The 25,662-nt window shown below is 41.0% G+C and overlaps 1 protein-coding gene across 7 annotated transcripts in view; it reads left to right on the top strand.

Moving 5' to 3' along the window:
- The window catches only part of ABLIM2 (actin binding LIM protein family member 2), a 214,243-nt gene that overhangs the window by 130,280 nt on the left and 58,301 nt on the right, over positions 1 to 25,662 (top strand). For 3 of the 7 annotated variants that reach the window (XM_074951753.1, XM_074951747.1, XM_074951748.1), the window contains 5 exons: positions 4,524 to 4,611; positions 7,345 to 7,403; positions 16,933 to 17,010; positions 21,713 to 21,859; positions 25,396 to 25,428. In XM_074951753.1, coding sequence (XP_074807854.1) covers positions 4,578 to 4,611; positions 7,345 to 7,403; positions 16,933 to 17,010; positions 21,713 to 21,859; positions 25,396 to 25,428 — 351 coding nt within the window. In that variant the 5' untranslated portion in view covers positions 4,524 to 4,577. The remainder of the gene's footprint in view (positions 1 to 4,523; positions 4,612 to 7,344; positions 7,404 to 16,932; positions 17,011 to 21,712; positions 21,860 to 25,395; positions 25,429 to 25,662) is intronic. The other 4 variants (XM_074951746.1, XM_074951749.1, XM_074951750.1 and 1 more) reach the window with 2 other exon arrangements.

The raw sequence follows: 25,662 nt of genomic DNA, 5'->3' as shown, positions 1-25,662 counted from the left end.
ATTATTCAGTGAGTATTTCCATCTGTTTTGGTGGGGCTACATAGAGAGAAACATTCTACTCAACACGAGTAAGGGTGAATCTGGTCTGATACATACCTCACACCTTCTTGTCAACTGTCTAAATGGGCCATCTTGATTATCACTACAAAAGTTTTTTTTCTCCTGCTGATAATAGCTCATCTTAATTAATTAGCCTCTTACAGTTTGTATGGCAACTTCCACCGTCTCTGTATGTGTGTGTATATATATATATATATCTTCTTACTATATGTTCCATTCTATGCATCCGATGAAGTGGGCTGTAGCCCATGAAAGCTTATGCTCTAATAAATTTGTTAGTCTCTAAGGTGTCACAAGTACCTCTGTTCTTTTTTGTTAGAGTTTAGTTATTGTACATTAAGTGGTCTGAAATGATGGACTTAGGTTGTCTTTTTAAAATTTTTGGAAATTAATTCTAGTTTAATGATGCTGCCAAGTTATCATTTCAGAACTTTTTTAAACAGTTTCTTTGGGGAAAAAAGTCATTGAATTCCCCTAGATATTTTTAGCCAGGGTTTAAATTGTACCAGCTAGACCAAATCAATCAAATTTACTGAGATTTTGCTCTGCATTAGCATTTGCCCATATAATACCAACCTCCCAAGGGAAATGGTCCTCTTTTTTTTTTTTTTTTTTTTTTGCTTTTAAATCCCAACTTTAGGTTTTTCTGATTTACTTTCTGTGTCCATCTATGCTAAACCTATGGACACAAACAAGCAATATTAGACCTAAAGGCCTGATACTAAGTGCTGAATGCCTTCAGTCCCTAGGGTTACAGGAGTCACTCAGCATTTTGCAAGATGGAGCACTAAAAAAGAAGTAGAAGGTCTCATTAGTGTAGCTATAGGGACCTCCATCTGCCAATTTATTATTGTATATTTGTGTATATACAAAGTTCTGTATGTTTTTGTTATAAAAGGTATAACATTAAAAGAAATACAAATATCTGAACTGAAAAAAGCTAAACATCTATGATCAGATATTGTGATACCACACCGATGAAATAAAAAAACAGAATTGACCTTTATATCTGTTCAGTAGCTAAGTGATACATGTAATGTCACTACTCTGCTTATATTAGTGTTTTTTCCAGATGACATTGTTCAGCAAAAAGGTCTACCACCTGACAGTGCCATTGTCTTCTTTTACACCTGATTCATTCTATGGCTTAAATTGTTATTTTGCGTCAGGAAACATTTTTTTAAGGGCTGTTCTTGCACCTCAGAGTTATAGTAACTCTCTTCTATAGGCACAAGTCTTCCAAACATTTCAGTAGCACCTCCCTTGTCAGTGTTGATGTAATTCTCCCATATCCGCTGAAAGGATCCAAAGCATTCAGTTAATGGATTGTTTTCTTTCTCAGCACTAGTGTTACACATCTGTATAGTAATAGGTTTTCATGGGTTAAACAAGGCCTACATTAGCGAAGTAAAAAACAGAGACTATTTAAACTTGAGTTCATCTGACCCAAGTACTGAGTAGTGAGAAAGCAACTAATGGACCAGGATTATGCTTTGTGGTGTAAACCTTTGCTGAACGCTTCGACTTTGTCAGTCATAAGTAATCAGGCAGATCCTCCACCTAGTCACAGTTACATTTCTAACAGCATGCCATTATTAGCATTGATTAATTATTATTGCCTGGATGCTGACACCGCACAGAACAAAGAGACTTGCAGACCATGTTGTAATGTAGTGCTGTAGAAACACTTCAACAGCAACAATACTTGATACTAATTGTATTAGTTTTCAACCACACTTTCCCAAGGAAACAGGATATGAAACACTTTACATAGAGCCAAATCGTGTGCTCACTCCTAATTCGGAGAAAACTCCTTCTGAACTCATACTTGACTTCAGTAGACTCATAGACTTTAAGGTCAGAAGGGACCATTATGATCATCTAGTCTGACCTGCTGCACAATGCAGGCCACATAATCCCACCCACCCACTCCTGTAACAAACCCCTGACCTATGTCTGAGCCATTGAAGTCCTCAACTCATGGTTTAAAGACTTCAAGGTGCAGAGAATCGTCCAGCAAGTGACCCGTGCCCCACGCTGCAGAGGAAGGCGAAAAACCCCCAGGGCCTCTGCCAATCTGCCCTGGAGGAAAATTCTTTCCCGACCCCAAATATGGCAATCAGCTAAACCCCGAGCATGTGAGCAAGACTCACCAGCCAGACACCCAGGAAAGAATTTTCTGTAGTAACTCAGATCCCACCCCATCTAACATCCCATCACAGGCCATTGGGCATATTTACCGCTAATAGTCAAAGATCAATTAATTGCCAAAATTAGGCTATCCCATCACACCATCCCTTCCATAAATTTATCAAGCTTAGTCTTGAAGCCAGATACGTCTTTTGCCCCCACTGCTTCCCTTGGAAGGCTGTTCCAGAACTTCAATCCTCTGATGGTTAGAAACTTTCGTCTAATTTCAAGTCTAAACTTCCTGATGGTCAGTTTATATCCATTTGTTCTTGTGTCCACATTGGTACTAAGTTTAAATAATTCCTCTCCCTCCCTGGTATGTATCCCTCTGATATATTTATAGAGGGCAATCATATCTCCCCTCAGCCTTCTTTTGGTTAGGCTAAACAAGCCAAGCTCTTTGAGTCTCCTTTCATAAGACAGGTTTTCCATTCCTTGGATCATGCTAGTAGCCCTTCTCTGTACCTGTTCCAGTTTGAATTCATCTTTCTTAACTATGGGAGACCAGAACTGCACACAATACTCCAGATGAGGTCTCACCAGTGCCTTGTATAATGGTACTAACATCTCCTTATCTCTACTGAAAATACCTATCCTGATGCATCCCAAGACCGCATTAGCTTTTTTCACGGCCATATCACATTGGTGGCTCATAGTCATTCTGTGATCAACCAATACTCCAAGGTCCTTCTCCTCCTCTGTTACTTCCAAGTGATGTGTCCCCAGTTTGTAACCAAAATTCTTGTTATTAATCCCAAATGCATGACCTTGCACTTTTCACTATTAAATTTCATCCTATTACTATTACTCCAGTTTACAACGTCATCCAGATCTTCCTGTATGATATCCCGGTCCCTCTCTCTATTGTCCATGCCTCCCAGCTTCATGGCATCCGCAGACTTTATTAGCACATTCCCACTTTTTGTGCCAAGGTCAGGAATAAAAAAATTAAATAAGATTGGTCCCAAAACCAATCCCTGAGGAACTCCACTAGTGACCTCCTTCCAGCCTGACAGTTCACCTTTCAGTGTGACCCATTGTAATCTCCCCTTTAACCAATTCCTTATCCACCTTTCAATTTCCACATTGATCCCCATCTTTTCCAATTTAGCTCATAATTCCCCATGTGGAATCGTATCAAATGCCTTACTGAAATCAAGGTAAATTAGATCCACTGCGTTTCCTTTGTCTAAAAAATCTGTTACCTTCTCAAAGAAGGCGATCAGGTTGGTTTGGCACCATCTACCTTTTGTAAAACCATGGGATTTTTTTTTGTAAAACCAGTAGTGTTTTGCCTGAGTCAGGTCTGCAGTACTTGATGCATAATGTTACATGTGGTCCATGGCAACACCTTTTTTTTACACTCGTAGTTCACTTGTCAGTATTTAGTTGTCTGCCTTCATGTGATGTAATTGAATGGGTCTCTTTTTTGTGGACTGTTTCTCTGTAGTTCCCGCCTGTACTTTACCAACTTCTATCCTCTGCCCTTTACTAGGGTATAAAGTAACCTCTTTGAAAAGTGTCTCCCAAGGAATGTTTCTGTCTAACCCATGTGCTCCTCTGCACCTGTCGGCTATCTCCCAGTCCTTAGTTTAAAAACTCCTCGGTGACCTTTATAATTTTACATGCTAGCAGTCTGTTTCCATTTTGGTTTAGGTGAAGGCCATCCCTCTTGTATAGGCTCCTCCTTTCCCAAAAGGTTCCCCAGTTCCTAATAAATCTAAATCCCTCCTACTTACACCATTGTCTCATCCACACATTGAGACCTCATTGTTCTGCCTGTCTAACTGGCCCTTTGTGTGGAACTGGAAGCATATCAGAGAACACTATTGTGGAGGTCCTGGACTTCAGTCTCTTACCTAGTAGCCAAAATGTGGCCTCCAGGACTGCTCTCCTATCCTTCCCTATGTCACTGGAACCTGCAATCACTGGCTTCTGTCAACAGTTTGGAGTATGTTATGGTCAATTCAAGTCATTGGGAATTTTTTCATTCATTTAAATGGGATCATATCTGACCTACTATCAAAGCTATATTTCATTTTTAAAGGTGTATCTTCTGTAACTAAAATCAGCATTGGGGTTTTAATAACTTGATTTAACTGATTAATAATAATTTACTTAAAATTGCACTCTACAGTTTGAAAGAAAATAACATGTAATAAAATATTTTCTTCAAAAACGTAATATGAAATCTGAAGTTGTAATCACTGAATAAGCTGCAGTGCTGTCTAGAGTTTGCATTATCCATAATTACCTTTTCTTTTCCCCAACAGGCCGGAGAAAAACATTATCACCCAGCTTGTGCACGATGTGTCAGATGCAGTCAGATGTTTGCAGAAGGAGAAGAAATGTATCTACAAGGTAAACAAACAAAAGTTATTATTAGTATTGATCCTTAATGTATTTATTAAAACAATATCTGCATTTATAACACAGCTCCCTCTAGCATAAACATCTGGGCACAGCCGCTCTGGCAGTACATTTTCATGGCAAAACAGAAAGAGAAACTAAGTGGGCAGAGGGAACTAGCAAGTTGATGTATGAACCCAAGATTAATGTTTTTTACCCAGCTCGGTTCTATAACCTGCAAGTATCAGTAGTACACTTAAATCGTTCTTTGTGTTTATTCTTTAAACAGAGAAAATTAGACACTACCTACATAAGATTTGCTGTTACATTATTTAAAATCACAAATGCCGCTATTCTATTGTCACATTGATTTAGAGCAAATTATAGTAGTTCACTGAGTGCCACTGTGATCCATGACTTTACTCACTGCAGAAGCCAGGGAATGTTGTGATTCCTTGGTTAATGGCAAGCCAATTTGCTCAGCAGTAGTAGGAATCTGTGAAATCCTGTAACAAATCAGTGCTAAAACCAGCCTTGGAGATGATACCAAACCACAGAATTTGAATTTAGATTTCAAACACTCCAAAGTTCAGTTGTGTCTGGATCCAAGATTTCAGTTTAATCCTTTATAAAGATATTACAAGATGGATGTTTGCTAATTTTTGTTCTGAGTTCTGATGCAAACAGTCCCAAAGTTCAGAGTTTTGCTTTTGGACCCATCTTGTTTTCTGCAGTTACTGATATATTCGGTATAGTTATTTGTATACAGCTTACCTCTAAATTCTGAACATACTGATGTTATGTTTGGCTTTTCAGATTTTACTTTGTTTTTGACTCTTAAGTTTCTGTGCTAATTTTCTCTTTCTCTCTCCCTTTCTCTTTGTTGCATATATGTTTATCTTATTTAAATTTTAATTTTCACCCCCCACAGACACCCAGTCCTCCCTCTGAAAATGCTCTTCATGAAACAGCACTGAACAGTTTTACCAGCTCAATTTCATTAACCTGCAATACCCCAAAAATACTTTCTCCACAGTATTTCAATGATCTTCATGCCCAGAAAGTCTGTGAAGGTCACATTATTGTAACAGCATTGCTTCCTGTTCCTATTTGGAACATAAATATAAATCAACCCTGTTATCCTGTTCCCAAATTATTAAATTAATGTATCCAAATTCAGGTGAAATATTCCAGACCAAATGTGGTGCATAGGGACACAAGATTGTCCTGTCTTGGAAACATCATTGACTTGGATTCTGCACGTTTGGGTTTTTTTACTATTACTGTGCTACTGTTTATAAAACAGAGGTAAATATAAAACATAAGTAACACAGCAGCACTTCATATTATCCTTATTTGAGATCATGAATTTGGCCTGTAGTCTGTTTCCTTAAGGAAGCTCACTCATGCTGACATTTTATTGAAACACTTGCACCCTTTTGATTGTTTATAGGTGATTTGTTGTTGTTGTATATATCAAGCAAATTGCTCTGGTTCAAATGGTCCATTCTCCTGTTCTCTGCAGATGAAGCTCTTCCATTTTTCTGTTTGATAATGTGCTTGCTATAGCAATTATATTGCTAGTTTAGTTATTGCTCAGAGAAAACCACACACACTTATTTAGCTAAAAGAAAAAGACCATAACAGTCTAGCATCTTGTGTTAACTTCATGGACATTGTTTTTAAATTTAAATTCTCCAGGTAGAACGATGCTCTTTTTTGAAGCTTGATTGCTAATATGTTCCAAAATAAGACTACTTTGTGTAGTTTTTTCTAATGTCTACTGCACCATGGCCTTCTGGTTTTAATGTATTGTAGTTCTAGGCTGGCTTCATTCTATTTTCGTTTGCTGTTCTCTTTGCCTTATTCCTGTGATACTCAAACTGTGGCTTGCGAGCCGCAAGTGGCTGTTCAATGTGTCTCCTGTAGCTCTTTGCAACACACGATATTCAAACACTGTGTGATTTAATTATTAACCGATCAGGATGTTTTACTATTTTATTAATCAATCCAGGTTATCAACTTGCACTAAATTATTAACTTGTTTGCTGTGAGAATATGTATATATATATAAACTAAATATTTCCCCATCGTACTGTTTAAATATGAATACTACTATAGTAAATGAAACAATGAATTCACACTACTATGGCTCTTTTGGGTAATGCTGATTGATAATTTGGCTCCTGAACCACTGAGGTCTGAGTATCACTGCCTTATACAATCTCCCTGAATTAATTTCGTGTGGTAGTATTTAACTTACGTCCCATTTATAAGTAGGGAATGCAAGATGAATGTTAATTTCATGAGCAATTAAGATAGCAGGCCAGATTATCTGCTAATGTAAATCAGCACAAATCAATAGAACTATGGCATTTTACACCAGCTGAGAATCTAGACCAAAGTGTGTACATTATTCGGAGGATAATGAGGGACATAGAGAGTTTTTTTGTTTGTTTTGATGAGTAGGGGGTTGTTATAGTTTAAAGAATTTTCAAAGAATTTAAAAAAGAGCTAAGCCTGTTTAATGATTTCTGAGTATCCCAAAGTTGTCATATTTTGACTTAGAAACCATGGGTGAAATCCTAGCCCTGTTGAAGTTAATGGCAAAACTCCCACTGACTTCAGTGAGGCCAGGATTTCACCCCGGTTTCTATGATTATTGGAGATCAGTGTTCTGCCCTTCATGCTGAAAGCTGCATTTTACAGGACAGAATTCACCAAAGTGCTGGCTTTTATTTTCAGGTACTTCCATTTGGCATCCAGCCTGTAGACAGGCAGCCAAGACTGAAGAAAAAAGCAAGGTAAATGAAACATCTTTTAATCCAGTTTTAATTTATTACATTGTCTTATTGTTCTACTGGCCACTGAGATTGTTAACCACAGTAACTTTAAATGACAATACAGTTGGCGCAGTAGTAATTTATTTATTAGAGTCTGTATTTTAGCTAGTCGGTGATTAAACCTATCCTTTAAGGAAATTCTTGGCCTGAAGTATATGAATGAACTCTTTGTCATTAGATTAGGATGTAACGAAAGATTAGTGCACTGGCAGCCTCTCTGTTTAGATGGCTATAAATAAAACATCATTGGAATCTCGCTATATTTTCCTTACATAAAAATCTCTTTCTGGCACCTTTTTTTTTGCTTTTTTAGAGCTGTCACACTTACTCAACCTAATTTAACCTCTGATATTAAATAAATACTAACTACGATGATTTGTGTGGTGGAAAGGGGATGATCTCTCTCTGTGTATAGTGGAAAGAAGAAGGAGTTCTGGGAATCTTAATAATTAAAAGAACAGTTGATGGATGAGCTGACTCTGAAAAATGGAAAATTAATCAATAATCAGGGACATGGTCTGTCTCAAGTAGTGGGACTGAGACACCACCGTCTTGCTTAATGGAGTGAGGCCAAATGTGGGGTCTTTTGGATTGTTTTCTCTAGATGCATCAAGCGGTGGTCTTGTTTGAAAGAGCTTTGATTTGGCTTGAGAAAAGTTATACTCCAAACGCATAGGACAGGACATAATTCAGGGCAGCAACTATGAAAGGAGAATGCCCACACATCTGGTGTGTTAGCAATTACATCTCTGACCGAAGTACAGCTTTGAAAAACATTATTTTCGGCTTCATCCTAAAAGGTCACGGCCCCATGTATTGTACCCATGTATTTAGGAGGGGTAATGATTGCTCTGATCCATCATTTTTGGAGAGCTCTGAACTCAAGTGAGTGTTTAAAATGTAAAGTAGCCAATTAACCTTTTGCCTCATAAATTTCAGTCAGTAGCAAGTGGTATTTCAGATAGAAAACAAAAACAAAAAAATTTCCAAATGACCTTTTTTGACAACCAAATATTTTAGTTGGTAGAAGAGCTATTGATTCAGCATAACAGTATATCCTACATTTTCAGACTTGCACCGCATTTTACTCTCAATTCATTAATGGAAGTTGCTGGCTAAAACTCCATGCAACTTTTTGAAAATGTAGAGATTGATAAATTTAGGAGTGGGATTATATGATGGGGCGCCTGTGATAGCAGGGAACTGGACTTGCTTACATAGGATGTGCTTCTAGTAGGGCACCAGGAAATTTGTGCTTCTCCAGCCCCCGCCCTGCCTCTTCCCCGTGCCCCCCTCACTCTGTCCCAGCTCCACCTCTTCCCTCCCTGCTCTGCCTCAGCCCAGCCCCCACTCCACTCCTTCCCTAAAGCCCCCGCCCTGCTCCGTCCCCACCCTCTTCTCTGCCCCAGTCCCGCCCCGACTCCCCTGAGGAGTGCAGCAGGGTCTGGCCTGCACTCACCAGCAGCAAGAAGTGCAGCAGCCCAGCCCCAGTTGTGCTGCTGGGGAGTGCTGGGGTGTGGTTCCCCCCTGACCCCCAAGCCAGCCCCACCCCTCACCATGGAGGCCTGCCCGCCTGCCCCCCACGGGGGGGGCTGCGTAGGACCCCAGAAGAGCTAGGGACGGCCCTGCTTCTAGTCATATGTTCCTATGTAGTTAAATATTTTTTCCTCTTTAAAAGGACAGTAGACACTGTTGTGCTGGCCAGGTGCTAGCTGGGCTTCCCCCTAAGGCACAGAAAACACCCTTTTAGGACATTGTTTAAAGACTGACGGATTAGCCACACATCTCTCAAGTGCTATGCAAGTGCCCCTAATCTTGAGCAAAGTGAAAGAGGCTCTCTGTGAGTAAACCTCATAAAAATCAGGGCGAGTTTTGCTTCAGTAAGAAATACAGAACCGGACCAAAAAGTTGTTCAGAACTAATTACTCCCATTTACTTCGCTTTTTGTTTTAATTTACCAGCGCCTTTTTATATAGGAGAAACAAAAGAGAAGGAGGGAATTTTATAAAGGGTAGTGGTGGATCGTTAGCACAGCTTGTGAAGGTGACTGTGTGGGATGTGGCAATTGATTGACATTCTAGTACAGGGGTCGGCAACCTTTTAGAAGTGGTGTGCCGAGTCTTCATTTATTCACTTTAATTTAAAGTTTCGCGTGCCAATAATACATTTTAATGTTTTTTAGAAGGTCTCTCTCTATAAGTCCGTACATTATATAACTAAGCTATTGTCGTATGTAAACAAGGTTTTCAAAATGTTTAAGAAGCTTCATTTGCAATTAAATTTAAATGCTGATCTTACGCTGCCGGCCCGCTCAGCCCGCTGCCGCCCTGGGGTTCCGTTCACCTAGGCCGGCAGCAGGCTGAGTTGGGCCTGCAGCCGGGACCCTGGTTGGCCCTACTGGGATCCGGGAAGTGGGTGGGCAGGCAGCCAAAACCCCAGACCAGCAGCCTGTCGGTCTGGAGTTCCGTCCGCCGGCTCCTGCCAGCCAGGGTCCCGGCTGCCGGCCCCGCTCAGCCCACTGCCGGTCTGGGGTCCTGGCTCTGTCCACATAGAGTAGGTACCTACCTTCTCCCTGGTTCTAGCCATTCTCTTCCTCTCTCTGCACTGAGATGAGGGTGGGAGTGTGCTGAGAACAGGGCAGCGGGTGAAGGAGCAGGCTGGGGGTTGGGGTGCAGGGTCTGGCCAGGAGCTAGAATGAGGGAGGGGGCTCAGGTTTGGGGCAGGAGGTTTGGGTGTGGAGCGCTTATCTGGGCAGCTCCCATTTGGTGCGAGGGGTGCAGGTGGGAATGTGTGTGTGTGTGTGTGTGTGTGTGTGTGTGTGTGTATAGGAGCTCCCGTTTGGTGCTCAGGGTGGGGGTGGGGATGTGGGGGGTGCAAGAGTCAGGGCAGGGGGCTGGGGGGGCTGGGTATGTATGGGGGGTGCCGGAATCAGGGCTGGGGTGTGGGGGGGGTGCAGGGGTGAGGGCAGAGGGCTGGGTGTGTGTGAGGAGGGTTCAGGGGTCAGGGCAGAGGGCTGGCGGTGTGTGAGGGGGGTGCAGGGGTCAGGGCAGAGGGCTGGGGTGTGTGGGTGGGTGCAGGGGTCAGGGCAGAGGGCTGGGGGTGTGGGCTGGGGTCATGGGGTTGCTCCCAGCCCCCTGCCCTGAGCGGCTCACAGCAGGGGGCTGGAGGGAATATGCCCTGATTCTACCCCCTTCACCAAGGTCCCCGGAGCAGAGAGCGCGCTGCAGCTCCGCTTTTACCTCTCCCCCGCTTTTACCTCTTCCCCTCTATAGCAAGGGCTGTCAGCTGATTGGCCGCAGGGAGAGAGAGAAGGAGGGGCAGGAACCCAGCATGCTGGGGGAAGAGGTGGGGGGGGGGGGAAGCTTGCCTGCCCTGCAAGGAGAGAGAGCGGGGGGCAGAAAAGAGCGAGCCGGGCAGGATTTTTAGTGGCATGCTACTGTCTTCCCGGGTCCAGCAGATAGCAGCATGCCATTAAAAACTGGCTCGCATGCCATGTTTGGCACGCATGCCATAGATTGCCGACCCCTGTTCTAGTAGATGAAGGAGAGCATCCTCAGGGTGATCGTTTTAAAAGAATGGTTATTTTCTATGTACTGAGCACAATAAATGTATGTGAAGAAGGCAGAAAGAGTATCAGAGGGGTAGCAGTGTTAGTCTGTATCCACAAAAACAATGAGGAGTCTAGTGGAAGCTTAAAGACTAACAGATTTATTTGGGCAGAAGCTTTCATGGGTAAAAAACCCACTTCCTCTGATGCATCTGAAGAAAGAGTGGGTGGACGCATGCTCCAGGGCTTTAGAGATGAAAGAGTGGAGGGGAAAAGGTTGGGGAGAAACAGGTGGAGCTGAGGGATATTTTTTTCCTCTAAGAGATATAAGAACAAGCTTGCAAGCAGACAGGAAGGAGCCAGAAGAAAAAGAAAAATTGCAAATAAGGGAGAGGAAGGGCAAGAGTCATCACAGGAGGGGTGGGGTTGAAGGCTGGCGGATAGATGAGTGGGCAGAATGCTGGAAGCAGGGAGCAAAAAGGTCAAGTATATAGAGGACCAAAAAGTAAAAGGAGCAGGAGTACTTGTGGCGCCTTAGAGACTAACAAATTTATTTGAGCACAAGCTTTCGTGGGCTACAGCCCACTTCATCGGATGCATGCAGTGGAAAATACAGTAGGACAATTTTATATACACAGAGAACATGAAACAATGGGTGTTACCATACACACTGTAACGAGAGTGATCAGTTAAGGTGAGCTATTACCAGCTGGAGAGAAAAAAAACCTTTTGTAGTGATAATCAAGATGGACCATTTCCAGCAGTTGACAAGAACGTGTGAGGAACAGTAGGGGGGAAAAATAAACATGGGGAAATAGTTTTACTTTGTGTAATGACACATCCACTCCCAGTTTTTATTCAAGCCTAATTTAATGGTGTCCAGTTTGCAAATTAATTCCAATTCAGCAGTCTCTTGTTGGAGTCTGTTTTTGAAGTTTTTTTGTTGTAATATTGCGACTTTTAGGTCTGTAATCAAGTGACCAGAGAGACTGAAGTGTTCTCCAACTGGTTTTTGAATGGTTTCAGAGTAACAGCCGTGTTAGTCTGTGTTCGCAAAAAAAAAAGGAGTACTTGTGGCACCTTAGAGACTACCCAATTTATTTGAGCATAAGCTTTCATGAGCTACAGCTCACTTCATCAGATGCTGTAGCTCACGAAAGCTTATGCTCAAATAAATTGGTTAGTCTCTAAGGTGCCACAAGTACTCCTTTTCTTTTTGGTTTTTGAATGTTATAATTCTTGACGTCTGATTTGTGTCCATTTATTCTTTTACGCAGAGACTGTCCAGTTTGACCAATGTACATGGCAGAGGGGCATTGCTGGCACATGATGGCATATATCACATTGGTGGATGTGCAGGTGAATGAGCCTCTGATAGTGTGGCTGATGTGATTAGGCCCTATGATGGTGTCCCCTGAATAGATATGTGGACACAGTTGGCAATGGGCTTTGTTGCAAGGATAGGTTCCTTGTTTTTGTTGTGTGGTGTGTGGTTGCTGGTGAGTATTTGCTTCAGGTTGGGGGGCTGTCTGTAAGCAAGGACTGGCCTGTCTCCAGAGATCTGTGAGACTGATGGATCGTCCTTCAGGATAGGTTGTAGATCCTTGATGATGCACTGGAGAGGCTTTAGTTGGGGGCTGAAGGTGATGGCTAGTGGCGTTCTGTTATTTTCTTTGTTGGGCCTGTCCGGTAGTAGGTGACTTCTGGGTACTCTTCTGGTTCTGTCAATCAGTTTCTTCATTTCAGCAGGTGGGTATTATAGTTGTAAGAATGCTTGATAGAGCTCTTGTAGGTGTTTGTCTCTGTCTGAGGGGTTGGAGCAAATGCGGTTGTATCGTAGAGCTTGGCTGTAGACAATGGATCGTGTGGTGTGGTCTGGATGAAAGCTGGAGGCATATCGGTAAGTATAGAGGTCAGTAGGTTTCTGGTATAGGGTGGTTTTTATGTGACCATAGCTTATTAGCACTGTAGTGTCCAGGAAGTGGTTCTCTTGTGTGGACTGGTCCAGGCTGAGGTTGATGGTGGGATGGTTATAATAGCATCAACTGAGAGGATTGAGTTTTGGAGGAGAGAAGTGGGGGCTAAAAGTGACAGAAATCAGAGCTTGATAGAGAAGAGATTTCAAGAGGAGTAATGGACAGTGCAGAGAGCAAGGGAAGTTTGTGTGAGCAGATACTGATCAGAAAGAGGGAAAATGGAGATAGGAGAGCATAGTATCGAGTAAAGAGCGGGTCACAGGAGTGACTGAATCGGCTAGTAGAATTAACAGCATTGGAAGGAAATCTACTGGGATTGCTCCTCAAAATAAGGAGCCAGAGGTTGCCTGCAAAAGGCAGGAATTTAATAGATCATCCTTCTCTTAGGGAAACAAGATAGCATCTTTAAAGTCAGAAAAGTCACCAACGGAGGTGCCCAGTTGAGTTTTATTAAATATATTCAACCCAATTTTTTGTGCTCTTAATTTAGTCAAAGCAGATTTGACTATGTACACACAGACTGGGGCTTCATTCAAAGCTCACTGAAGTCAATCAGAGTCTGTACATTTGACCTCAAAGGAATTTGGATCAGGCACTTGTTGCATGCTTAATTGCTTTTCTGACTAGAACTTAACTTTAAACTCTGCAGTACTGGAGCTTAAGCAAAAACCTAAGGGCAGTTGAGGTAAGAGGAGGCCATAGAGTATATGGGTTACATGTTGGCGACACTTTCAGGCCCCTTACCCAAGTTGGAGAAAGATGTGATGTACCCAACAACACAGGTTGAGAAACTTTCAAATACAGAACTGTACTGCCACTATTATAGGGTCTTTTATGTCACCACACTCTCCAAACATTATCTAATAATACTCTACTTACATACCTGATTTTGGAGTCTTTTTAGACGTGTAATGGAAATACCCAATGACGCACACCCTTGTGCTGATGTCCTGGTGAGAAAAGGCTTTCAGTATAAATTTGAGAAGTAAACAGGGTGATGAAACTCCTCTGAAGCACTTCATAGATCAGCCAGATATTCCAAAATAGATAGATTGTTTCTTTTTTATATAACTATTTGTTTAGTGACCCATTACTCACACTGAATAGTGCCTTACTCCACAAGTTGTCCCAAAGTAATGAGACTATTTGTGGAATGAGGCACTACTTAGTGTGAGGAAGGATCTGACAATCTAGCTCTTAAGACATATAAGCAAACCATAGAAGCAGCAAAAATGCAGTATTAACAATGACAAATAGGAATGTATCACTATTTTGGTAGAGACACATTATATAGAGCCATCAAGTATTTTCTCTTTGGTAAGGTAGTGTCATGTTAGAGATCAAAGATGTATTTTAATATTCTTAATCAAATTCTATAAATTATTTAGTCAGGGCCTTTTTGAAGACAATTATACTGGATAACTCCTACAGACAACTGTGAAATTAGACCCATTCTGTGGTTGTACCTATAAGGTAGAAGCTACTATCAGTAATGAACAGGGATAGCTCGGACAATAACTAGATCTGACAGCTTAACACTACTAACAATATGTCACCCCCAGACAAGACATTTCTGGCTTTAGGAATACTGTGCATGACTATCACTGTACTCATGGCAAAATTCACATCCACTTGCAGTCAAGCACAGGTTTCTCCATACAAGCAGAAAATATTTTATGAGGAGCTAATGTACATGGCTGAAGGATAATGTAGGGAATAAATGTTATTTTCATTATTTTATCATTTAAATGTGGATCCCACAGGTTGGTTTCAATTTGAATAACAACTTCAAGATCATTCATTTCTAGTTGTTCTTGTATCTCACTGACCTTCTTTTTTGTTTATAATTGATGCTACTTCTCACAATAAAGGAAACTACCAAAAACATTGCAGTAAAGTTCTGTCATGGCTTAGATGATATTCTAAATGCAGTAACTAGTTTAAAAAAAACAGGGAATACGTGCCATACTAAGATTGGCATGAATATTAATCTGTTGTACTCAAAATAAGAGAGCAAAAGAGACAGAGTCCCAGATCCTCGAAGGTGGTTAGGCCCCCAACCCCCATTTTTCCCTGGAAAAATCATGGAGCAGGTCCTCAAGGAATCAATTCTGAAGCACTTAGAGGAGAGGAAAGTGATCAGGAACAGTCAGCATGGATTCACCAAGGGCAAGTCATGCCTGACTAATCTAATTGCCTTCTATGATGAGATAACTGGCTCTGTGGATGAGGGGAAAGCGGTGGACATGTTGTTCCTTGACTCTAGCAAAGCTTTTGACACGGTCTCCCACAGTATTCTTGCTAGCAAGTTAAAGAAGTATGGGCTGGATGAATGGACTATGAGGTGGATAGAAAGTTTGCTAGATTGTTGGGCTCAACGGATAGTGATCAATGGCTCCATGTCTAGTTGGCAGCTGGTATCAAGTGGAGGGCCCCAAGGGTTGGTCCTGGGGCCGGTTTTGTTCAATATCTTCATAAATGATCTGGAGGATAGTGTGGATTGCACCCTCAGCAAGTTTGCAGATGACACTAAACTGGGAGGAGAGGTAGATACGCTGGAGGGTAGTGATAGGATACAGAGGGACCTAGACAAATTGGAGGATTGGGCCAAAAGAAATCTGATGAGGTTCAACGAGGATAAGTGCAGAGTCCTGCACTTACGACAGAAGAATCCCATGCACCGCTACAGACTAGGGACCGAATGGCTCAGCAGCATTTCTGCAGAAAAGGACCTAGGGGTTACAGTGGACAAGAGGCTGAATATGAGTCAACAGTGTGCCCTTGTTGCTAAGAAGGCCAATGGCATTTTGGGATGTATAAATAGGGGCATTGCCAGCAGATCGAGGGACGTGATCATTCCCCTCTATTCGACATTGGTGAGGCCTCCTCTGGAGTACTGTGTCTAGTTTTGGGCCTCGCACTACAAGAAGGATGTGGAAAAATTGGAGAGAGTCCAGCAACAAAAGGCAAAAGGACAAAAACAAACAAACAAAAAACAAAAGGAGGGCAACAAAAATGATTAGGGGACTGGAACACATGACTTATGAGGAGAGGCTGAGGGAACTGGGATTGTTTAGTCTGTGGAAGAGAAGAATGAGGGGGGATTTGATAACTGCTTTCAACTACCTGAAAGGGGGTTCCAAAGAGGATGGCTCTAGACTGTTCTCAGTGGTAGCAGATGACAGAACAAGGAGTAATGGTCTCAAGTTGCAGTGGGGGAGGTTTAGGTTGGATATTAGGAAAATCTTTTTCACTAGGAGGGTGGTGAAACACTGGAATGCGTTACCTAGGGAGGTGGTGGAATCTCCTTCCTTAGAAGTTTTTAAGGTCAGGCTTGACAAAGCCCTGGCTGGGATGATTTAATTGGGGATCGGTCCTGCTTTGAGCAGGGCATTGGACTAGATGACCTCCTGAGGTCCCTTCCAACCCTGATATTCTATGATTAATTTCAATAGAAGTTAGAAATCTAAATATCTTAGAGCATCTGGGCCTGAGTCTTTTTTGCAGTCTGTCTGCTTTATTTGCAGTGCTCTAAGTGCTGTTTGCTGGCTGCCAATTAATTACCTAGCACCATGAGACATTATAAAAAACAAATACGAAAATTTGACAACATACACATAGGGACTCAAATTCTTCCCTTATGCACCCACATGACCGCAGCCTCAAAGCTGCTGTAACTGCAACAGCATTAGCAGCCCTCTGGGACCATTCTGGTAGCCCAGGATCATACCACTGGGGCTCATTCTGGTGGGGGGAAGGTAAATGGTACATGAGATAACGTACTGACCCGCGCAAAAATTAATTATTTTGATGATTGACTAGTCCTCTTTGATGTTTGTTAGTTTTAGCTAGAGTAGACCATAGCATTTTATTTTTAAGTTGCAAAGCTGAGCTTAAATGAAAGACCTTTTATACTCTTTCTTTCTTAGGAATCCTTGGATAAATTTCCTTTTGCTTTTTGTCCTAGGAAACTAGAACTTCCTCTGAGAGTGTTATTTCCATTCCTGCTTCAAGTACATCAGGTTCCCCAAGCCGTGTGATCTATGTAAGTATCCCCTTCTGCAGTCCCTGCTATAAGACAGAAAGGTGTACCACTTTTTACTGTTAACTGTTGTTTAACATATTCTGTTATTGCAGAGAAAGTTGATATCTTCAAAACCTCTTTATTTGTTGATTCTTGCAAATCAGAATTGACATTGTCCCATTAAATCTTTTGAATACCATAGTTAAAAATAACAGGATATTGGCCATTTTATTCTTTTCCTTTGCTGTATATTTTTAGGTCTTAGATTACCACTTAGATTTAGATTGTACCAAACATGCAAAGTATCTACAAAGGAAAGAAAAGTTCAAGTAAACAGCAGTCTCAAAGCAGATTACAAATTTAGACTTGAACACTACTGATTTAGCAGATCTAATTTTGACGTGGTGAGATTTTTACAAACATAGGTCCTGATTTTGCAGTTGATCGCATGCAAGCGCACCTCTGCATGCACATGTTGCATTTCCAGAATCACACTCTTTCTAACCTGAAAGGAATTAGGGACCCACTTCTAATGTCAGTGAAGTCAGTGAGAGATTTGCCTCTGAGTTCAATGAGAACAGATTTGGGACTTTTTACTAATAATGCAGTTGGAAGGGTCTCAGGCGTGAACATGATCTCCTAAGGATATAAATAACCAAGAGGTTCCAGCTGAGAGAGTAGCTGTAATGAGTATTAAAATAGTTAAATAAATGCTGAAAAAGCTTCTATTGCTTAATTTTTCCAGCCCCTGGTGGGTGTTACTCTCAGTGCGTGCTGTGACAGCCATCTGGAGATCATGTTCATAAGCACGTCCTCAAGGTCACAAAACGATCAAAGCAGCAAATACCAGCACAACTGGCACTCGCCAGGCCTGTGCCTCTGGGAACGCTGCAGGATTCCACTTCCTAACCTGCCTGTCCCATGCAGTGTTCCTGAGGCACACAGGTTTTGCTCATTGCACACTAGCAACCCCAGAGCGAATAGCTGTAGACAGCAGGTTACCAATTTATAACTTGACGTTTATTATACGGAGCGGAGGTGTCTGTACTTATCACACAGAGACCAACAGAGAGATACCTTGGAGCCAAAGACTGCTGTCTTTCCTGAGGTAAAATTTCTATTCCTATGAATGGGAATTTTGCTTGACTAAAGCCTGCGTGAGGACAGTAGGGTTTGGCTCATATAAAGGTGCCTGCCAGGATTTCCAGCTTGCCTTTCTGGCAGGAACTCCATAGGGCTGCAGACTGACATGTTTTTGAAACATTTCCTGTAATAATGGCATGGCCACAACCATCATCAGCACAGACATATTCACTGTACATTGGGACTGTTCTCTCCTAAGAATATTTTCCTTGACTAGATGTGAGATATTTCTCTAGCCTTATGCCTTTCTCTTACTTTTTTACATTCTTCTATTTATTTATGCCTGTAGTGGCAAATATCTAGCTGTGGTACAGTACTTGCTTTCAAGCATTTTTCTTGAAGCATATGATTACTTTAAGTGTATTTCATGGGCTGCTAATAGTCTAGGACAAACCTCTGTTTTCATTCTCTGTTTAAACTATGTTTTTCAAAATGTCTCATTAAGTCAGTATCTGTGACATAGCTATTTAGGGGGAGTTGATACTTCAAAAGAAGCAAGCTTGCTGTGTCAGTCAGAGAAAAAGATTCCCCTGGGGAATGCCACATCTCTCATTCTCACATTATTAATTGTCAGTAAGCTCTGAGATTGTTTAACTCCCATGTAGATATCCAGGAGGAGAATTCAAACCAGTTGTTATTGAATTCAAACGTTATCTCAGGGCATTCCCTGCACACTTCTTACAGTGGCATGTAGAGTATATACACTGCATTTCTCCCTAGCACAGGTATAAATAGCAGTGCGGATGGTGAGGCACTGATTAGGCCAGTAGAGTAAAGACACGGTTGACCCCTGAGGGTATGTACCCTACATGGCTCTTTACACACCCAAGCAGCGTCTCCCCCATCTACACTGCTGTTTCTAGCCGTGTATTGTCCTGCTGCTGGAGCCTTCCATTGTCATGTGTAGCTGCACACTGCAGTGAGGACACAGCCTGCTTCTCCCTGCAGTGTACAGCTACATGTACCCTGCATGCTGCCGCCAGTAGTGTGCAGTGTAGACATACCTTAAATGAGTAGTCTCTACCACTCTCATACTCCCTTCCAGCAAAGGGTTTAGCAGGGCATGCATATATTCCACTTTACATGCAAAACTCAACTTAGCCTGAACAACAGAGCTGTGACCAGTACCTCTGTAATGTGTCAGAGCAGAAGGATGGCATGAAAGAAGGAGTACAGAGAGAAGCTTGGGGGCTTAGAAGCTGTGAACTGATAGTTCTCACACTTTTGAATGTGTCACATTAAAACAGAACAGTAAATCTTAACTATTTAGGGACTTGGGGCTATATTATGGCTTTTGAGGTACAGTCCTTGAGGAGGTGCACATAGGCCATGAAGCAGTGAGAATCCCCAGACGTGTTGTAACTAAGACTGGATGCCCCTGGAGTCCCTGAGCTACCTGTTAAAAGAATGCAACAAGCACCATCCCTTCCCTAAACACACATACTTCCCTTCCCCCTTTACTGACACTAAACTAAACTTCACTGGTTTCTTGCACTCACAGAGGGCTCGATCAAGTGCCCATTGAAGTTAATGGGAATCTTTCCATTAATTTCACTGATCACAGGATTATGTCCAGAGTGAACTGCACTCTAGTGCAGAGGGTCCCACAGAGCGCCCTGTGTACCACTTAAATACCGACTGCCTTCTGCATTAATGTCTTTGGTGGTGCTTAAGTACAAAGTACATTGTTGGGGTGAATTTCACAGAGAGAGAATTAGGTCTGAGCTCTGCTCAGAGATACCTGAACCTGGAAGACTGCTTTCACGCTGCATAAAGCCTCACTCAACATGTCAAATTTTAGCATACTAGGAGTGGAAATCATAATACACAATTGTAAAATAACATATTCCAAAATAATTTTATATGAATCGCTTAGTACTTCTGAACAGTGGGGATGATTTTTGAAAAACCTAATACTCTAGATCATTAATGAATCTTATTTATGTTGTATTTTAATATCTATGTCTTTCAGCTTGAATCTGAGTTTTTCCCCCACTATTTTAAATATCACCCACACTGTTAGAATGAGTAAACATTTTGAACTGAATGATTGCAGAAAATAATGGAATGGTTTTAAAAGGTATTGAGAGCAGAGCTGAGCCATGTTGTCTGTAACAAAATGTGTTTTCATTCACATTTCCTATATTTAGATGGGCAGCGTAGAAAGAATTGTACTAAAATATAATATTTTCCAATGAGGCTTGGTATCTTTTGGTTCATAATCAGGAATGAGGACTCTGTGAAATAGATAGTGAAAGAGCTAAAGGTGGGACACAGCTGGAGTAGTGTGTTTAGGATCAGTTACTCATTGAGATAGCTTTATGGAAGGAAGAATAGATATTTGTTTACCCCAGACTCCGGATATACTCACCAAAGAGAAGACCTGGAGGTGGGGGGGGGAGGAGGGTTTGAGAAGCAGCTAACAGCTGTAAGGATTAGATTACCTGAGATAAAATATATTCTGCGTGAGTCAAAGCAGTGGGAAGAAATGTATTTTCTCTTTCAATTGTTTTAAGTGATTTTTAGGAGAATGGTTGTTTTCCATTTTATCTGCAGTTTCTTCCTTTCGTGGATATTGTTCCTGGGATTTTGTTTTATACAGTGTTCCTGGAATTTTATAAGGTCTTTTGTATGTTTGCTTCAGTACAGAAATAAATTCTTCTTTTGTTCTGTGTTCTCCAGGGTGGTATTGCATACAGATAAGATGTATAAAAAAAATAGAGAAATTGCTTACTTACATTGATCCACCTCAAAATCATGCTCCATCCAAACTGAGGCATAAGAGGGGTCAGGGCAACCCACTCTGAGTTGTGTAGCTACAGCTATGGAGTGTTGTGAAAATCACAGGTTTCGTAGAAGACTTATAGCCAGATTCTCAGCCCTCGTTTAAACTGGCTTGGCTTCATTGGATTCCATGGAGCTACACCAGTATTTACAGGCCAAGGATCTTAGTTTGGTGCCTTTCAAATATAAATCTTGATCTTGCAAAGAGCTCCATGGAGGTGGAGCCTAACTTCAGTTGCAGGGTAGGGATCGTACACTGTAATGCAATTTTACTGCAGATTAGTTATGCGGGAACTGTAGGATAGAATAAGCAGCTCTTTTGAATGGGAGAAATTACTGACTAGCAGCATTTCAGCATCTGGACAGGGGATAGTTAGTATTGGAAATAAGTTTATGATTATTCATTACCATCTGTAATGAAAAAGAAAACAAACACTGCAATCCAAAATCACCTTAGAAGAAATGGACTTTTGCCTGGCCAAGGATTGCAAGATTAGCCCTGCTGTCTCTTTGCATAGCTAATAGTCAGCAGGATGTAAATGGAAGAAAACTAGGATTATCCAACATTACAACTATACACTAAACTTGAATGGCAGAGAAGTCATCAACATATATAAAGAAAACAACCATGTGCATTTAAGATCTTGTGGTAAGCACTGAAAAGATATTTACATTCTCAGTCATAAAAGAGTTAAATATTTATTGGTTCTTCTGCCTATATGGGTCTGTCCTTTTCTGATTTTATCCTGATCACATTCCTTCTTATCTTTACTGCTTTCTTTCCTCCTTTTCTTAGGCAAAGCTTGGAGATGAAATTCTTGACTACAAGGATTTGGCTGCTCTTCCTAAAAATAAAGCCATCTATAACATTGACCGCCCAGATATGATCTCCTATTCTCCATATATCAGTTATTCTTCAGATGACAGGCATAGTTATGGGGAGGTACTGAAACCTACGATTTTTTTAAATTTGTGAATCTAAAAATTAATATGCATCATTAAACACATCACTGTGTCTAAGTTATTAGACACACTTGCAATTTTTGTAATTACTTTGTAAACTTGGATTAATGGGAGTTATTTTATGCATTCACAGTCACTTGAATTGTCCATAAAACAAGTGGGATTTACATTTCACTCTTTAGTTCATGGGAAATAAAAGGATAGCTTTTTGTGATCAAATATTTTTTAAAAACAAATGAGATTTAATAAAAGTATGTTTTTCTGCCAAAGAAATTATACTTGCATATGGTAGGAAACAGGAACCATTGCTAATTATAACACAAAGATCAGAAGCCAAACCAAATACCCTTTATACTTTTGTTATATGCAGCATGTTATTTTGGTAACAGAACAAAGGTATCGTTTTTCTGTGCACAAATGCCTTTCAACCACCCCGTAATAAGGTTAATTTTCATGTCATGCATGCATATTGCCCTTTTCATTTGCAGAGCTAATGTCATAACATTTTTGCTGTCATTTTATATTAACGCTGTTTTATGTGAAACATATTTTTACATAACTCCTGTCATAAAAGGTAGTGTTTCTTCTTCACTCATGTCTGCCTTTCATTTCGTTTTCTAATTTCTTTTATAGGTTTAGATTTTTTAAATTAAAATCTCTAAGCAAAATTAATTGCTGTGAACACTAGCTTAACTTGGATATAAATAGATGGGTAAAAATAAATGCTTGAAATAATAGCAATAGAATAATAAAGTCCTAAATCCTGCGAGCATTTATGTATGTACGTTATGCACATGACTCTTAGTTCTGTTCAAAAGGGCACAAGTAAAGGTACTGTAGGGAACAATCCTGCATTGACAGGGAACTATAAGCACCGTAACTGGCCTTTTCTGCTTTGTTTCTACATAAGAAGATTTCTTCAAGATTTACAAAATGCTGACCTCTCCCCGAATTTTAGACAAGCTCATTTAGCCCTTTTCAGTTTCACATCAATTCCAAACAAAAATATGACTTGAAGGATAATTTCTATGCTCCTAATAATAATCCATCTGGGAAATGGGCTAGCAGCTCTGGAACCATCGCTTCATTGCTGGTGTTCCCTGTGGTCCCACCTACTGGAGGTCTTGCTAGTGGGAATGATGTTGCTACATTGGCAGTTTGGCTTTCTAGCATCTGCCCAGGTATTTTAAGGTTGCCTATGAATAGTGGTGATGAATGGGTATTTTGTTGCCAACCCATAACTAAGATATAACCCTGAATAGCCCTACATGAGTGGTTCAGCAGTTGAATCACAACATATTCAACATGAAAGAATTTGCTCTAATGGGAAACTGGGACTCTTTTTATATGCATCGGACTTAGATTAATTCATTCAGCATCTTAACCTAATTCTCTCCTCAGGATCCAAATATTTCCAGTATCACATGCCCAGATTCTGCCATCCTTGCTCACAGTGGACAGCACCTTATTCCATGAACTGGCCTGCTGAAACTGTGGAGTAAGGTACTGTTCGATGGCAGTAAGGGTATCAGACTCTTCCCATTAAAGAGGGCACTGGAAGGTGTAGTTGGGAGGCATGGTATAGTACAAGGGTGGCCAAACTGTGGCTCGTGAGCTGCATGCAGCTCTTTTACAGTTAAAATGCAGCTTGCAGAGCCCCTACTTCCACCCCCATTCTCCACCTACCAGACTGCGGGGTGGGAGATAGAGCTTGGGGCTTCTGCCCTGTGGCAGTGTGGGGGGTTTAGGGGCTTCTTCTGCCCAGCAGGGAGGGGTTCTCAGGGCTTCAGCCCAGTGGGGCATGTCAGCCAGGGCTCAGGGCTTCAGCAGGAGTGGGGCTGAAGCTCAGCCTCAGAAGGTGCCTCCCGAGTGGCTGAAGCCCTGGCAGGCGCTCTCCGGCTCTCAAACTTCTGAAGATCGGAGGGTCAGTAAGTTTGGTGACTCCTGGTATAGTAATCTAGGAATAGAGTGAGTGTTATAGCAGAAAGCATAATAAAGCAGGAGGCAGAAGAGTGTGATTTTAATAATAAGCATGAGAATATGCATAAAATCTGTAAATCCCTTGTAGGCATTGAATAAGATTAAGGGTGATATCCTGGCTCCCCTGAATCCTGTGGCAAAACCCACATTGTCTGCAGTAGGGTCAAGATTTCACCCTCAGTGTAGCCTGGGTTACTGAAAAAACACAGGGCCCCTTAAATTTCTTCCCATAGGAAGCAGTTCCTGCTAGGGGAATTGGGGAGGTACTTCATGTGTGGAGCCGTAATCTGTTCAATGACACCTTCATTCACCATTAATCATTTGACATGCTATCACTTAATGGTAGTCCTGCTTTTTACCGATACAACAATGCCATTCCATAGCTTTCATTGCCTTATAAAACTGATACCACTTGTTCTTTCCAAGGTTAGGATGTGAGTTGTATGTCCTTGTCCCTGCAAACATCCATGTGTGCCCCTTTACCTGATGGACATTATGCATCCTTAGCTATTGAAAAGGGTTTTTAAACAGACTCCTTTTAGTTTCAAGACCAAATAAAATGTTTTTAAATGAATAGAAACATTTCTGTGAGTGCTACAATTATTTTTAGACTGGTGTTAGCCAAACTATTTTGTCATAAATGCCCTTAAAAAATGAGCTGTCAGTCAGAGCCTTCTGTTTCAGAGATGATATGTAGAGAAGACAAAAGAGCATATAAAATGTTTCTAAAAGTTTCTAATACTAAAATGCTTCACTATCAATATTTCCTTGTAGTGTTTTACTCAGTTACATTTGGGTATTATTAAGTTACCTTAAACTAAACCAACTATGCCAATGTCAGCATAGTTTGGTGCTAGGCATAAGTGACATGTATGCTTAATTGCCTGTGACTTAACTAAGATATTTTAAAAATAGGGTCTAATTATGCTCTGTTGTACCAATTTCTTTATTGGCTTCAATAAAATTACTCTGGATTTACAACAGTGTAGCAGAAAGCAGAATTTCTCTCTCAATTGTGAGTGAAAAATGAGGGAACAGCAAAAATTAGTTGCCAAGTAAAGATGTTCTTTATTTAAAGATTAGGGGGGGAAACGTACTGATATCTTGAAATACTTTAAAGCAAAGATGGGCTGAGCTTCAAAATTCCAATCCAAACTTCAGCTGTGTTTAGACAGAGGGTTTGGCATAGGCTTATCTCTGTTTTAAAGTGGTTGCTTTAAACAAGGGGTTTTTTTCTATTAAAGGTGCAGTCCTTAGTGTAGGATTCAATAGAGTGCAACCTGCCCATGGGATTCTCTTTTGAAATGAAATAATTTTACAGCTGTGTAAGGAAGATGTTTCCATTTTACTCCTCATTTTTATTTAAAAAATCTAACTTAGTATTTTTGACCTACTTGGTGGATGTCCTGTTTTAACTGTATATTTCATACATGTTACACATGGATGTTGATACTGTTAACATAGCATTTCTCACAAATAGCATCCTGCATGAATTTTGTATGACTAATTTGTTACTTTGTGTGTTGCCGTTTGCAGTCACCTCAGTTGCTCTCTCCAACACCTACTGAGGTAATCCCCAGTGCCTTTGTTCTTTTCTGATCTGTTTCATGATGCATTAAACTTGTTTATAAAGATAATCACCAGAGCCTGAAATGGTGGTGGTTTGCCCCCTGCGTCTGCAGAGCCATGTTATCTTTATAAAGACGTTTATTTAATACTGTTACTTATATCAAACAACTGCTGTGCTTCTATATTGTCATCTGAATGCATCTGTCTCATTGACTGTCATCTGCATTTCTACTT

This window comes from Natator depressus, chromosome 4, assembly GCF_965152275.1.
Source record: "Natator depressus isolate rNatDep1 chromosome 4, rNatDep2.hap1, whole genome shotgun sequence".
NCBI classification, from domain to species: Eukaryota; Metazoa; Chordata; order Testudines; family Cheloniidae; genus Natator; species Natator depressus.
This window is presented reverse-complemented; position numbering and strand designations above follow the sequence as displayed.